The sequence below is a fragment of the Aulonocara stuartgranti genome, assembly GCF_965226115.1.
Source record: "Aulonocara stuartgranti genome assembly, chromosome: 2".
Lineage (NCBI taxonomy): Eukaryota > Metazoa > Chordata > Actinopteri > Cichliformes > Cichlidae > Aulonocara > Aulonocara stuartgranti.
The window spans coordinates 21,129,214-21,146,161 of NC_138940.1; the positions used below are offsets into that span (position 1 = coordinate 21,129,214).

At 40.2% G+C, this 16,948-nt stretch overlaps 1 protein-coding gene across 6 annotated transcripts in view; it reads left to right on the top strand.

Moving 5' to 3' along the window:
- Window positions 1-16,948, top strand: part of il1rapl2 (interleukin 1 receptor accessory protein-like 2) — a 636,591-nt gene that overhangs the window by 533,274 nt on the left and 86,369 nt on the right. For all 6 annotated transcript variants that reach the window (XM_082503825.1, XM_082503824.1, XM_082503827.1 and 3 more), the window contains one exon: window positions 3,900-3,974. In XM_082503825.1, coding sequence (XP_082359951.1) covers window positions 3,900-3,974 — 75 coding nt within the window. The remainder of the gene's footprint in view (window positions 1-3,899; window positions 3,975-16,948) is intronic.

Genomic DNA, 16,948 nt, shown 5'->3' on the forward strand with positions numbered 1-16,948 from the left:
TTTTCAGGGTCGCGGGGGGTGCTGGAGCCCATCCCAGCTGTCATAGGGCGAGAGGCAGGGTACACCCTGGACAGGTCGCCAGTCTGTCGCAGGGCCAACACACAGGGACAGACAACCATTTGCGCTCACATTCATTCGCACCTAGTGACAATTTGGATTATCCAATTAACCTATCCCCACAAGCTGCATGTCTTTGGACTGTGGGAGGAAGCCGGAGTACCCGGAGGGAACCCACACAAACACGGGGAGAACAAGCAAACTCCACACAGAAAGACCCCGGCCTGATGTTGGAAATGAACTCAGGACCTTCTTGCTGTGCGGCAACAGTGCTAACCACCATGCCACCGTGCTGCCTACTTTCTTTAAGTCACAACACATTTTGGGGTCAAGTTGAAAGGAAGGCAGATGTAAAAGTGAGGTCAGAGGTCAAATGCGATGCAGTGCGGTATTTTGAATCTTTATATGGTACATTCAACGTGTCGATAATACACACCACACATGTAAGAGTCGTGGTTTCTAAGTTTAAGGGTTTTTGGCAGTTTTTGACTGATAAATCATTAAGTCGGCCTTGAAAACCTCAAAGGATGTTCAGTCAAAACTTGTCAACTTCCCGTGCTTACAGACAGAAGGACATGCAAATATGACCACAAACATAATCTCCTTGGTGGAGGAAAAAAGAAGAAGAATTAGTTGTAGGTATGTCAGCAGTTAAACCACACCATGTGTCTAACTTCTAGAGCAGTCCTAATGAAAACAGGCAGCAATTTGTGCAATCAGCAGAGTCACCTCACAGCATGCAGACTCTGGGTTTGAACCTCCTAACCCCCCGGCCATTGGTAGTGCCTGCAGGGCTTGCCTCTGTTTCCTACCACAACCCAAACAGATGCGTGTCAGGTTCAGTGGTGAGTCTAAATTGGTTATGGTTGTGAATAAAAGGTCAATTAAGCGTATAGAATAAAGTGCTTTATGAATACATGAGTCAAATTAGACCAAATGTGGCTAAAAAGCTCTTTGAGTTATCAGTAAGTGTGAGGTAGATGGCAAACCATTTCACGCCACTTATTCCACAATCAGTTTTCACCCAGTAGATCAAATTGCTGCTGTCCTCCATCGTCAAACTCAGACTGAAAAGTGTTGGAATTCAATTTTCTATCTTTGATTGTTGTTTAGTTTTAGTTCAGCCCCAGTCCTGTTCTCAACAACCTCATTTCCAGCAGCAACTGTTTTTAGTTTTGATAAACCAAATGTTTGCTACTACTTCTCGCTGATGACTGAAATTTACATTTATTTTCTACACAGTACAGCCAAAAAAACAAATCCCAAGCATATTCATTCAGCAGGTCCTCTTTGCTTTCATTTTCTGGTATTTTCAGTCTCCATTTGTGTCCTCACACCTCTCCATTTCATCATCGATTTAAACAATAACACAACCGAAAAGCAGCGAGTTACAATGAATTGTGGAAACACAGTGTTGTTGTTCTGTCCTATGAATTTTTTATGCGTTCATCGCTTCTTAGATGGTAAAGAAGTACAAAAACAAAGACTGAAATTAGCCATTGTGAATCACTGCTGCGGGGTGGAAATTAATCATGTGACGCATCTGTTGGCGCCGTCCTAGCACGCACGTAAGCACCGACAAAACACACCCTCTGCATCACTGGTGTCCTGTCATTTTCGACACAAGCAACCATTTTCAAAAGTTCAGCGATCTCTAATTCCTGCTGCTGCCTTTCTATGAGCCTGGCTGATACACGTAAACAGCAACCCCATCATTAACATCTATTTGAAGCAGACCTTTGATTTTAATTCAAGTTAGCGCAGACTCAGAACACTCACAAACACAATTTTTAGTCTTTTTCATAGAGAATTGACACATGCATGTACTGTTGATTTTCTAACCACATGACACATGGAAGCAAAGTCCAAACTCAAAATGGGAGATTATGGAAATATTATATTCAAAAGGACAGTTTACCGCACATAAAGATATATAGACGATTAAAACATGGATACAGCACCATTGTTTTTTCACAAAGGGACACATGAGCTCCCAAATGAAATTGTGAGCCATGAAATTTGAAACACAGTAAGCCAGAAAGACTTACAACTGTAAATGGGGGAGGATCTGTGCAGCGGTCGTATAGATGTGTATAGCGAAATTATGGGAAGATTGTGAAAGAGGAGAGGAAAGTAAAAGAGGAGTGGAGCACAGAAGAGAGGAGAACAAGAGTAGGTCTAGGTGAAGGGTTGTCTCATTAATCTTAAAAGGGCACAGCGGCACCTTCAGAATGCAAATGAAACTATCAGTCTTGTCACAGAAACACGAGGATGGAGCGATGGAGAGATTGACAGTGTTACTGAGGGGAAAGGAAGAAGTAGAGAAAGAAAAGAAAGAAGAAAAAGAGATGGAAAGAGAAACCTGTGTTGAGTGCTTCTGCCATGCTGCAAAAGTCACATAAAGAGCATTTAATCCAACGTGGGAAACTATCTGTTTCCTAAAAGTCAAAGTAATTAAGGCGTCGTAGGTGAGCGAGTGCTTTTCGACTCTATATTTACTCCTGATATTAAGCCTCAGCTTTGTTCTTGCGCTTGTTTGTGTTTAATGGATGCTGAAAAAAATGTATCAAATTAACCAAGTGTTGATTTTCACACATAACACTTGCAATCTTTATTTTTATGCTCGAGCAAATCTCGCACCACCAAACATTTGGCAATAAAATAAAGTTGGATAAAGCTAGAAAAGAACCAAACCACTATAATCTAAAAAATATATATCGCTCTGCTGTAATGCACGTGTGCATATGATCATATGGATTAAAATCTACGTTTGTTTGGCTTCATGCAGGATTGTAACCCCACACTTCCTGGTAGAAGTTCAGTGATGTGCTTGTGATATTGTACCATTGTGCCTAATCGCCTATGCAGCACCAGATCTGGTCTGAAAGACACGTAATTGGCCAAAGTCTCTTGTCATGGCCTAGATTTTGTAAAGCTTAAAAACAGAGCTCACAGGTGGTGCAGGAGTCTGGTCTCCTCTGAGGCTGTTTGAATTACAATCTGCTGAACAGCTCTTAAATGTAAGAAGCTTTAATAGCTCTACAACCCAGCTGACTGATGGTTGATGTTAATTCTCACCTCCTCCTGTATGACAGGGCATTTTATGCAAGACACTGAACCCTGAATTGTTTCCAGTATAAGCCAAGACTTTGAATAGTAACTCATTTTTAATGATCACAATATGAGTTAATCAGCTGGTGCTTAGTTAACTCCGGAAACCACCTTCATGTGCTCAGACACAGAATAAATTACGTGTGGAATAGGACAGGCTTTTAAGGGAGGACAGCAGTATTGAGGATTGTTAGACACTGGGAGGTGGTGAGGGGGGGAAGGTGTCGGGCAGCACGGCGCGCTGGCTTTTCAGAGTCAGTGAGGTAAAATGGGAAGGTGGTAGGAGTGGAAGCAGAGAGCGCTGCTGGTCATCAGAGGACAAAGGCAGTTCATCAACAGGTTCACCTGCACAGGGACAAGAAGGAATCATTAGGTGAGAAAAGTTGTGTTGTGAGCTGTCTCTGTGACTGAGGCAGCATCTAGTTGGTGTGACAGCTGGGTAGCTCCATTCTCTTTATATTTGGCTTTGTGATACTGCAGGCCGTTGATCAATTGATGGGGGCAACGGTCAGCTCTCCCTCGGGGCTCTTCCCGACAAAACACTGCACTTTCGGGCTCTACGCCTGCAGTACAGCTGTGGTTTTCCATTGTTTTTCTATCAACAGCGTAATGTTGTAAAATGAATGTTTCTTTCTAAAAAATGGCAACTCTGTAAAGTGATAATATATGTTATGTCCAAAGCCCAGCATACTTTTAATGATGATCTCCTTCCTCTCTTTTTTCTCTTTCAGCTCTCCAGACCACACAACCTCCCAAGGTCCTTTTCCCCCCAGACAGACAAGACACAGTGATAGAAGTCACACCTGGTGAGGAACAGCAATTCCTCTCCATTTCTTTATCCTTGGTTTCGGGTGATGATCCTCTAGGTCCTTATTTTTAGAATGGCATCTCCATTCTGGGTGCAAAGTGCTCATCACTTTGGTGTCTCTTCGTGGAATGGCGTGCTCCATCAGGGCGTTTCCACGAACACTTTGGTTTCAGCCTGTGGCAGCGCATGTGATCCGTTTCACTTTACTGTGGCCTTTCAGGCATGCGTGAACTTTAGCGATGGAAGTCTACTTGAATGTGTTAACGGTTCTGCATCTTGATGATGAAAGATGCAGCTAAGCGTACAAACAGCTGATTGATCGATTCTGCAGATCTGTCATTTACATTTAGCAGTCATTGTCTTTTTTTAACTACTGCAAATAAAATATTTAGGGTCGCCTCACAGGAGTTAAGTTAGTGGAGATTATTAGCTGTGTCCCAAAACCTAGGCCGCATCCTTCTGAGGACCCAGCCTTCGCGGTCTACGTGGGCCGAAGCCTTCAGATTTGCGTCACTGCTGTCTCAGTGGACTTTAATAAACTCGGTGTAAATTCTCGATGTCTCACACTTCTGTTTAATCAGTTTTTTGTTTGACGTTTATTCAGCTGTGTGAAAAAAACGGAGGAACCCACCCGATGGATTAATAAAGTTTTATTGAATCTAATCTAATAATTTTAATCTCAGCCAAACTGATTTACTCACAAACAAATAAAATACAGAAAAAAGCCAAACAATAAGATTTTTAGGTTATCTAACTGATTAACCTGACTAGTGAAAGACCGCGGGGATCTGAAAACATTTTGTGGCGAGAGTCCGGTGTTCTCGCCGGCTCTGGTGACTCTGGTGGGTAACAGACGTCTCCGAAAACGTTGGAGCATTTTTGTAAATATGTGGTGTCTTGATAAACCGAGCAGATATTTGAAGTTTACACAGCTACATTCTCGCCTGAAAATATGTTAAAAGTTTTATTTTGTGACCCAGAAAGAATATTAAAACTTAGTAGCTGCCACCATTGTTGGTCCATTTATCGTTGGGGTTTTCTCTGTATTATTATGGGGTCTTCACCTTACAATACAAAGTGCTTTCTGGTGACTGTTGTTGTGATTTGGCATTTGGATATGATTGGCAGTACTGTGATGGGATCCTGCCCAAAACCACATCCATGACCTTGACTTCTACTCTTTCTTCCTGTACATGTATGTGAAGGGAACACTACTTCAGCATTTGAATTTCTCCATTGTCGTAAATGGCCTGTATTTATATAGCGCTTTACTAGTCCCTAAGGACCCCAAAGCGCTTTACATATCCAGTCATTCACCCATTCACACACACATTCACACACTGGTGATGGCAGCTACATTGTAGCCACAGCCACCCTGGGGCACACTGACAGAGGCGAGGCTGCCGGACACTGGCGCCACCGGGCCCTCTGACCACCACCAGTAGGCAACGGGTGAAGTGTCTTCCCCAAGGACACAACGACCGAGACTGTCCAAGCCGGGGCTCGAATCGGCAACCTTCCGATTACAAGGCGAACTCCCAACTCTTGAGCCACGATCGCCCCGTGGCTCAAGACTTAAAGACATAAAGACTCAAGACATAAATCATGACTTGAGAAATTTCCCATATACATTTCAGTCAGTGTGTTTTTATATGAGCAAACTTCTTCTAAGTTTAGCCTGGTTTGTGAATCAGACTGAAGCCAATTGGCCAAAAATAATCACATCAGCTGGTATAGCTCCTTGGGGCTTTGTAAAAGGATACTTTACTGAACCCTGAAGGGTCATTGGCTCCTTCGGTTAGAAAGCTAGAGGTCAGCTTTGACCACTGAACAGGAGGCAGAGATTTAGAGTCTCGTGTGAGATAATGCAGAGACGGTGGCTCGCTGAGCCTGTCACCGTGCACTTTATCCATTGCAGTCCCGTCGCGTCTGTGTTCTTTTATTTCCCCCAGTCAACGACTAACAATGACTTATGTGCAGATATGTTCTCAAACCAATTTACTCTGCGCTTAAATATTTGCAGCACCCACACGGCACTCGCCGCAGAGCTGTCTTATCTACTGATGCGACCTGGCAGAGAGTCAAAACCGTGACATTTAAAAAATTCCCGTCCTTTCACTTCGACTCATCTTCAGTAGATGATTTTCAGATGAGAGTAAAAGTTTGTTTGGATTGGTAATTTATATCAGCCTCAAAAAAATGACATTTAAGTGCCGTCGCCGTAGCAATATAACGAAAGCAACAGGAAACGTGATGTCTAACAGGAAGGTGAAGAAAAAATCTATAAGCTGCTCATGAAAAACCAAGACAGGTGAGGTGAAGAATCTATGAGAGAAACATGAAAAATTCAGCGCTGAAAGGATCTCATTAAGATTTGCTTGTGTACCAATCAGTGTGCGCTGTGCTCTGAGGATGGCCCAGTTGGCTGCCTTCGTTCCCAGCTGCACGTGTGTTGTGTGTGTTTAAGTGTATAAACCCATCATGCATGCGCGTGTGTGTGTGTCTGCCCTGCTGTTTGGCGGTCTTTCTGACAATGTTAGCACTGTAGGCAGAAATGTGTTTGGATGTGTGCACAAGTCTGCGCATTTGTGTGTTTCCATTAACTCCAGATTGATGTAGTAACAAATAGGCCCTAAGGCCTCTGTACACTGATTGCAGCAGGGACACCTTTTAATGGGCACTGCATTCTCACCCCTACCAAACACAAACACAAACACACACACACACACACGGCCACAGTGTGACCCTGTGGTACATTTTTAATTATCATCTTGTTTTAACCTGGGGGAGATTTACATCAGCAACCACAGTTATGTTCTTCATTTTCCTCCACCCCCCTCTCTCCTCCACTCATCTGCTCCACTCTTCTTCTTTATATTTACACTTTCACTCATTTTTTTCTCTTCTTTCCATCCTTTTATTCTTTCTGTCTCATTTCATCTTCGGTACCTTCACTTTCTATTTCCTTTAATATCGGTTTTATTTACTTTTTCCTTCTCTCTGCCGTCCTGCTCGCCACCGCTTTTGTCATTATTCCATAATGCCTTGGGTTATACATGCGATTTCCTGTTACTATGCCGACATGGTCTAGAGGCAACAAACAGACAAAATAACTATTAAACATAAATTTGTGATATTTGTGTTAAAAGAAATCAAAAGTAAAATCAGAAAAGCTAACAGTGTTTGAGGAGTTCTACACACGTCCCGGATATCCTGGAAATTCATCCTTACTCTGAATGTGCAGCTTTGTAATAAATGTTAAGTACTACTGCTAAGGATGAGCAACTTAAATATGTGAAAGAGATGAGAATAAATGAGTTATTGGAAGACTTGCTGTGTTTTTATCTAATCAATAGTAATACTTTGGATGGAGTCCAAAGAATAAAATATGTTTTCTGCCTCTTTAAACACATTCAGAGTTTCCATCTCTTAATACATTTTTGTTGCCAATTAAACTCTTTGATTGTTTCCAAACTGTCACAGTCAGAAATATATTCAAATTGGAAGTCAAAAACAAACATTTCCAAAACTGGGCATGTTTAACTGAGTATTCAGGAAACGATCAGTTCCCATTATTTTTCCCAGCATAACAGAGAAATGGAAGTGACAACGCAGCCTGACAAACGGAGCATAAAGATTGAGAACCAATGTGAGTATAAGATCAGTGTTGCTGAAATTATGAAACACCGCGATATGACTCGCAGTTTAATTTAACACTGTAAAATGTGCTTTCTGCTCATCGCAGGCTCAACAAATTAAGGTTCATCATTTAATTCAATAATCATTGTTCTCAGATCGATATTTAAACCCGGTGAAGCTCAGCTAATTGTTGGACTGTCACACGCCTCTGACGTCTGTCCATCCATCTTTCTCAGACATCCACCCTAACGGCCTCCAACTCTGATTTCTGTTTCCATCTATCTGTCAACTCCTCACAGCAAAGTGTTGCTATTCTGATGACCAAGCTGGATCTATGATCCAAACACAACCTGCCAGCTCATTTCAAATCTATCGCATGTGACTCATTCAGTGCAGAGGGTGCCGCTGTAACGCTGTCGTGCTTCATGTCTTTGGCATCAGTTTGGGATTAGTTGTTGTTGGGATACTTTGGAACCATTTCATTGATTTAAGGCTGTTATTTATTGCCTGATTTGCATTGAATGGGCAGAGGAAGAACTAAAGAGTTCAAAATCTCTCTGCGGGCTGGTGACTGGGACGTCATTTTGAAAGTAGTCGCAGTTCTAGAACTTTTCCTGAGTAACAACCCCATCTGAGATTTTTAACATGCACTCATTCACGCGACCACTAGAGGTCTACTACACAATCAAACTCAGCCATTCATAAAATTCAGAGCAAGCTTTTTAAGGCATCTAAATGCTTCACTTCTTTTTCAGTTTTCTCCTTTATTGAGATTCTTTTAAGTGATTCTCTGTTTTATGGATGTTTTTCTTGTTTTTGGCTGCTGTGAGACATAAATAACATAATAGCAAAATAATATCTAAATAAAGTACATCTGACCTTATATTTAGATTTTATAACACAACGAAATTAATTTGCTTCCAAACTTTTTGTTTTAAGACAGAAATATTGCTAACATCCAGATTATAAAACAACCAAAGTTGGCTTAAAGTTGGTCCGTCTCCCCTTCATAGCTGTGCTGCTGCTGCTGTTAAATCCCCACTTTGTGTTAGACTCACCCAACCTTCATGTCAGGGATCGTCACCAATGATGAGAGTCGGGTCTCCAGCTGTGACCCAGAGACCAAAAAGCAGTGTTTAGTAGTAACGTGTCCAAGCCCGAAGGTGGCCGATCTGACCGGCAGCGTTTTTTGTGTTTTTTACTGACACTCTCTGTGTTTTTTCCCATAAATTATCCTTCAACCAGTCCTCAGCTGCTGATGTTCATTTCCCAATGACACGCCAAGCACTCTGGGAAATTAAATAGCCTTCATGGAAATCACCTAAGCACACACAGGCACACAACCTGTGCTTTTTAGAATTATGCAGATGAATTATCCACGTGGACGTCAGGTGCACATTCGCCAAATTTATTCTTGATTTTGATAAACATTTGAAGTCGTTGCACAGATTGATGTTTTCATTTCAGTTTCATTAGCTGCTGCCTGAGTTTAGACACCACACAAACAAGTCACGCTCTCTGATACTTTCACACATAGAGCAGTATTAGATGCTGCTGTGAGGTTTGCTGTGAAAGGCAGGGGAAGATAAGGAGGTAAGCTTTCTTCTCTTTACTGCCCCCCCCCTCCCCCCTTTTCTTCTCTTTCTCCGTCTGTCTCTGTCTTTTTCGTATTTATCTCTCTACGTCTGTCTCCCTCTGTGCCGTGTCTGCCTCTATCTCACCTTCCTTCCATCTGTATATCTTCCCTCCATCACACTCTCTATATCTCTGTCCTTTTGTCTTTCTCTTTAAGGCTCATTCAGCCTTTTATTTTTTCTTCAAATGCTTTAAAACTGTGAGGCGCTATATCAATATTCCCCTTCAACCTGTCACAGACAGATAATGTGAGGTAAGAGCGGGATAAAATGAATGCAAGAAAGGTCTTAATGTTTCCGACATCCATCCTTCAGAGAGACTCTGGAGTCACCGTGCTGCATCATTCTGCACCGAATTCCATCAAATGATCGGCAGCAGAAACATACAGTGGCAAAACAGGAATGTTATTGCTGTAGTACCACCTAAAAAGTAAAGGACAGAAGGTGAGGAAGGAAAAAATGCATGAAAAGGAAGGATAGAAGGAAGCAAGGAAAAACAAAGTACATAGGAATGAGGGTAAATGCTTCTGACAACTGACAATAACAATACGTAAAGCAGTTTTATGTGCAATAGTGCATAGTTGATTGAACAAATTATGAAAAAATGGGGGGTTGATAACTTGTCAGGATGGATGCACAAAAAAGTTGGAAAGAGGGGCATAAAAACAGCTCAGAAATGAAAGAAAAGTAAAGCAAAAAATGGCAAGAGAAGAAAAAAAAAGTTTAAAAAGGCAGCCGAGATATAAAAAAGGAAAGAAAATGAGGACGCGATAGAAACAATGGAACAACAACGGAGGAGATGGGAAGTGATAAAATAAGAAGTGCAGTATGTAGATAGAATCAAAGGGAAGAAGTGAGGAGCAAACAATGATGAAAAGGAAATAAGGAAAGGAGAAATGTAACTCTATGAATGTTCAAAAGACTCTCGTGTTTCCATTACAGAAGAAGAAGAAGAAGCCGATCACGGTAAGATCAGTGGGAGTCAAGTTTATTTGTGCAGTGCAGTTTACTTAAATATAATCAGTGTGCTTCAGGTTGAACTGCATTAAAATTAAAACAATTATGTAAGCTAATCGATTAGACCTGTTGATTAGGTATTTGCTTGACTGACCTTCTCAAAGTGTCCTTGCCGTGTTCTGACTTTTTCATATGGATGCTGAGAAAAAGATAAAAGTGTCTTTGCAGGCAGTTCAAAGGGAGGACACAACTGTACAATAACAACAAGGCTGAGAGGCAGGGTCCAAAAAGAAGGTGTTACAGCTGTGGAAGAGTAACGGAAGGAAATTTGTAGACTGAGTTGAACTAAAGTCCAAAACACACACACACACACACACATACTAAAGAAGTCCTTTAAACACAGAAAAACAGGAACAACAGGAGGCTGCTAGAGTAAACTCAAAATGCAGACATGCGACAATATAGAGTCCAAAGATTTTTGGACGGAGATGCAGTTTTTGTATTTCTTCTGCATCACAGTGGATTTGAAATGAAACAATTAAGATGTGATTAAAGTGCAAAGTTTCAGCTTCAATTCAAAGGTTATGACAAAAAAATATGAACAATAAATGTTACATTACAGACAGCTTTACACACAGTCCCAATTTTAATTAAACAATTCTAAGAATTGCTTTTAATTCTGTATAGACTAGAGATACCGATATCATAAATTTGGATATCTGCCGATACCGATATGAATCCGATATAATGTTTTTTAATCAACAAAACTGATTTTTTTAAATATCTTGCTGCATTTTGTATAAGTTCATACTCAAGTTTAAAACAACAACTACACTAAAGCTATTCTGTTATACCTGTATGCAAAAAAAATTATTTCATAGTTCAGCAATACTGATCAATCTAATAAACTTAAACCTACACCATCCTCCCTATTCTGGTATTTGAAAGAGTACTTAGCATAAATATTAAGCAACCTAACTAATAGGGTTCCAACTCCCAGCAACAACAAAAATAAATAAATAAAAAATGGGGAACCACCCCTCACGCTCCACCTCATGATGCTTAATCGACGTAATCAACCTTAATTTGATGCAGTGTGAAAAAAATGCACAGAAATCAATTATTTTTCAAGAAATATTAAATAGATTCAACATCTTTCTTCAACAGAATTGCAGACTGCACAGATGGTACCTTCCCAAAGGAAAAAGTACTATAGCTTACTAGGGTATATATATTAGACTTAATAGTTACTATATACAGTAATGGACTTCTATACATTTTGCATCAAATTAAAACTTTGGGTGTCAGATAATTATTTATTAAAAGCTAGACATTTTAAATGAGAATAAGAAAGAAAAGTATGTCTTTGTGCCCCCTTTTCCCTGTTAATGCCCTATCGGCCCCCCTGGGTAAACTTTGCTAGATCCGCCCCTGCACAGTTACCAGCGTCAGCTGTAGAAAAAGATCCTGGAGTAGAAAGTAATATTAAATACATTCTAACAACAGCTGATCAAGCTTAAACACATACTAAAGAAGTCCTTTAAACACAGAAAAACAGGAACAACAGGAGGCTGCTAGAGTAAACTCAAAATGCAGACATGCGACAATATAGAGTCCAAAGATTTTTGGACGGAGATGCAGTTTTTGTATTTCTTCTGCATCACAGTGGATTTGAAATGAAACAATTAAGATGTGATTAAAGTGCAAAGTTTCAGCTTCAATTCAAAGGTTATGACAAAAAAATATGAACAATAAATGTTACATTACAGACAGCTTTACACACAGTCCCAATTTTAATTAAACAATTCTAAGAATTGCTTTTAATTCTGTATAGACTAGAGATACCGATATCATAAATTTGGATATCTGCCGATACCGATATGAATCCGATATAATGTTTTTTTAATCAACAAAACTGATTTTTTTAAATATCTTGCTGCATTTTGTATAAGTTCATACTCAAGTTTAAAACAACAACTACACTAAAGCTATTCTGTTATACCTGTATGCAAAAAAAATTATTTCATAGTTCAGCAATACTGATCAATCTAATAAACTTAAACCTACACCATCCTCCCTATTCTGGTATTTGAAAGAGTACTTAGCATAAATATTAAGCAACCTAACTAATAGGGTTCCAACTCCCAGCAACAACAAAAATAAATAAATAAAAAATGGGGAACCACCCCTCACGCTCCACCTCATGATGCTTAATCGACGTAATCAACCTTAATTTGATGCAGTGTGAAAAAAATGCACAGAAATCAATTATTTTTCAAGAAATATTAAATAGATTCAACATCTTTCTTCAACAGAATTGCAGACTGCACAGATGGTACCTTCCCAAAGGAAAAAGTACTATAGCTTACTAGGGTATATATATTAGACTTAATAGTTACTATATACAGTAATGGACTTCTATACATTTTGCATCAAATTAAAACTTTGGGTGTCAGATAATTATTTATTAAAAGCTAGACATTTTAAATGAGAATAAGAAAGAAAAGTATGTCTTTGTGCCCCCTTTTCCCTGTTAATGCCCTATCGGCCCCCCTGGGTAAACTTTGCTAGATCCGCCCCTGCACAGTTACCAGCGTCAGCTGTAGAAAAAGATCCTGGAGTAGAAAGTAATATTAAATACATTCTAACAACAGCTGATCAAGCTTAAACGTGCTTCTGTTGTTCAGTCGCTGGTTTCCTCTTTCTGATGCAAAGTGGGCCAAAAGCAAACTAGAGACACGGACTCGCGACAGAAAAGCCGATCAGCTGATCGTTAAGCAGTTTCATGATTGAAGTAGCAGCAAGAAGAGGCAGTCGCTTGTTAAGCTTAACGCAGGAATGCTTTACAAACATTCAGAGATGGACTTACACACTTGGTTTATTTCTCTCGGGATAACTTTGTCGGAGATGAAATGCCGGGTTGCTAGCGAAGCTCCAAATGCTATCCAGACCACCACAGGTCCCGCATGCCACAGCCGCTCTATCACGTGATGCACACTGCTCCGACGTGCTAACGTTCTGAGGTGAGTTATGGCGTGTTGCAAGTTTTGTGAGGTGCTTTCGTGATATTTAATGGATCGGATTACATTTTTTATTTTTCTCCGATATCCGATCCAGTAATTTAGGTCAGTATCGGACCGATACCGATACGTAATATCGGATCGGTCCATCTCTAGTATAGACATGACAAAATAGTGAGAGCACGAGGACACAATCAGTAAATTATAGTGAGGGACAGAACGCAGACAAGGTGAGAGGGAGCAGGAACAAAAGCAGGCAGGAAATACAGTGGAAACCCGGCTTACGAAGTCCCCATTTAACCAAAATTTCAAGTTACGAAGGCACTTAACGGCAATATTTCTGCCCGTGGTACGGCAAAATGCCCACGTAAATAGATAAAATAGAAAATTTAAAAAAATTAAATTCCATAATGTTATATACATGTACACGTACGTATGTATGTATGCATACACATGCTTTCTTCAACCTCTGCCACATCCTCCTCCACCAAGAACTTCATCTTCAGCCAGCATCGCCTCACTCAAAAGACGATGGAAAAAGGTGCTTCGACTTACGAAAATTTTGACTTACAAAAGACCCTCTGGAATGAATTAATTGCGTAAGTCGGGGTTCCACTGTAAAACCAGAGTAAAAGAGGACAACAAGAGAAGCTCATGCAGAGAGGAAGATGCTGACGGCCAATATGGGAGAAGGTAATAATACATTAAAAAACACACTCAAACTGAATACTGTGGCCTAGTTAGTTGAAGGAATTCAGGCTCTACATGTGGACAAATCCAGAACTTGTCAGACTTGTGGCCTGTACTCCAAAGCAGGATTTGGCAGATAATTTAGGGGTAACTGGGTTTTCAGTATCACAGAGGCGGTGCTTAAGGAGGAGTTATACAAAACCACTGATAACCACACAATTCTTCAGAAACGAGCCTCACCATTTCCAAAAGACTCTGCGGACCTCTCTGCATGTAAGAAAGTTTAAAGTTTTTAGAGACTATCAAGTTTTCATTATTCCCTTACAAGCATCAATAGGAAATACAGTTACTCTGAAGCAAACAAGCCTTAATATGGAGATCTTGTAAAACAGAGAACCTCATACTTAATGGAATCATAAAAATTTCCAGGTAAGCTAAATATACTTGGCAGTTTGAATTCTGTTTTCATATTTGTTTGTTATTTGCTCACGCACCATTTAACTGCGATGCTGATTGAGGCTGATTACACACAGTTGGCATTTTTTAGTGGCTTTCTCTCCTGGCGTCAATTACACTTTCCTACAAAGCACTTTTCCACTTTGATAAACAGTACACACACACATATATATGTATCTTTTTAATCCTTTTCCACACACTCGCACGCTTTAGCTATAGCAAGTGCTTGTGCACTGCATTGTGTTTTTAATCTCTCTGTATTATTTCGCAGAGGTAGGACCAAGTCATTGTTTTGCAAGTCTCAAGTAAGTCTCAAGTCTTTATCCTCAAGTCTCAAGTCAAGTCTCAAGTAATGTCAGGCAAGTCAGAGTCGAGTCTCAAGTCACTGGTGTAAAAGTCCGAGTCAAGTCACAAGTCTGAAACTTTGAATTTCAAGTCCTTTCGAGTCTTTAAAAAAAAAAAAAACGAAAAAATAATGTTGCAGTTATGCTAAATGTAAATATTAGACCATGTAATTTTAAAATCTGTGTTTTTCTCAACACATGACAAAATAGTGAACTTAGAAAATATACACAAATTGTGAAATTGCACCTCTTTAAAATGCAGCTCAATTAAACCTAGCTCCAAGAATAATTTTCACCGACAGTTCTGAGATAAGCTGCATGTTATTCTTGGATGCGGTTGTAGGACCGGCTTTAAAATCGCATGACAAAAATATCATACACATTAAAAAAAACTGTATCACCAACGTAGCCTGGACAACATTTGCTAGTTAGATGAAGTCAGCTATCTCATCTTAGCATATTTATATGCATATTTATAATCATACGGTTCTTGGAGTGAGTGCATACACTCATGAAGTTTAGTAACTTCCGGTCACTGCAACAAGCCCAGGTACAGTTTACCGACAGATGGGTACAGGACCTTGAAATGCACCGTGTAGAACGAAAGACCATCGTACGTATCATAAGTTTACCAGTCTCACAAATTGTCGTCATAAATACACATTCCTTAACCGTTTATTAATAGGACCTTTGAGCTCAACGGTAATTAATTAGTAGTGGAAATAATTTCTGGTACGCGTTACAGAAATGTAGCAGTGACAATAATACTGTATGCTGTAATCGTACTGGGCAATTAGTGATACAAAAAACCAGTTTTATCCTGTGAATAAAAGTATATGTTTTTGTCAATGTACCATAATAACAGAAGCGAAACACAATATTGTGTCAGGACAATTCACTATTTATGCACAATAAATAAAGGAGCATAGCGCGACAATTTCTGTTCAGCGCCAGACTTGCTTGTAACCTATATCACCAATTATGTTATGAAAATGACGTATTAAGTACTAAAAAACACTGACCTTCGTGTAAATGCTTGGAGCAGACTAACCTGTGAGCTGGAGTGTTCTGGGACGTTATATTTGATCTTTGAATGGCTGCAATCCAGGGGCCTGTTCTTCGTACCGCGCTAAGTGAGTTAGCTGGATGAGATTGTTGACGATTTCGCGTGATCCTGGATCGTTCGGTTCCCCGAAGCCCATCCGGGACTTGCTGTCATAGCAACAGAGCCGTAAGCGTAAACCTGCTGGGGAGCAGGTTTACTTTATGTAAACAGGATTAGATCGCGGCCACGCAGGTATGTCCGCGTCATTCATACGAAAGCAACAGCGATATTCCACCACTGTTTCACCATAAATAAATAACATCAATGTAACTAAAGATAATGCAGCACTTGATCCTTTTATTGATTACACACAGATACATACAGGTCATTCCCTAAAAAAGGGAAATGTACTATTAACATTCTATTACATGTATGTGATTATTACAGATGTAATTCATATTTCAGAGTAGTAATTGTAAATTACTTCGTGTAATCAAGATGAGAGACCACGGCTATAAAAGCGAAGGTGGATTTGGGAAGCCTGTCGCAGTCATATCCTGTCCGTTTACGCGAGCAACCCATTGCGGAAGGTGCAAGATTGATAAGGAGAGTCCTCAGAATTCAGCGTATATTGCGGGACAGACAGGATCCTTTAGCTCAGCGCGACAGTGTGCTCATAGAGAGATATCGATTTTCCCGTGAGGGTATTATTCACTTAACCAACTTGTTGACGAGGGGGTGCAGGACCACCACCTGTCTTTTTTTTTGCTCTGCCCTTTTCTTGGTTGCTGTTATGAACAAACAAACAGAGTATTCCAGGGTCTCTTTCCAAGAGACGACAAGCAATATAAGTGATAAATATTACCATTCTGTAGAATATTCTTATATTTCACTTTTACTTGTTCCCATGTTCTAGTGGGTCCTGTTGTGGCTCTAATGTGAAAGGGGATATAATATAACATATTATAATATAATATAATGTAATATAATATTGGATAATATGGTGTGATATGATAAATCTACCCTACCGCCTACTGGTGTTGGCCAGAGGGGCCGATGGCGCAATATGGCAGCCTGGCTTCTGTCAGTCTGCCCCAGGGCAGCTGTGGCTACAACCGTAGCTGCCTCCACCAGTGTGTGAATGTGAGAGTGAATGAATAGTGGCATTGTAAAGCGCTTTGGGTGCC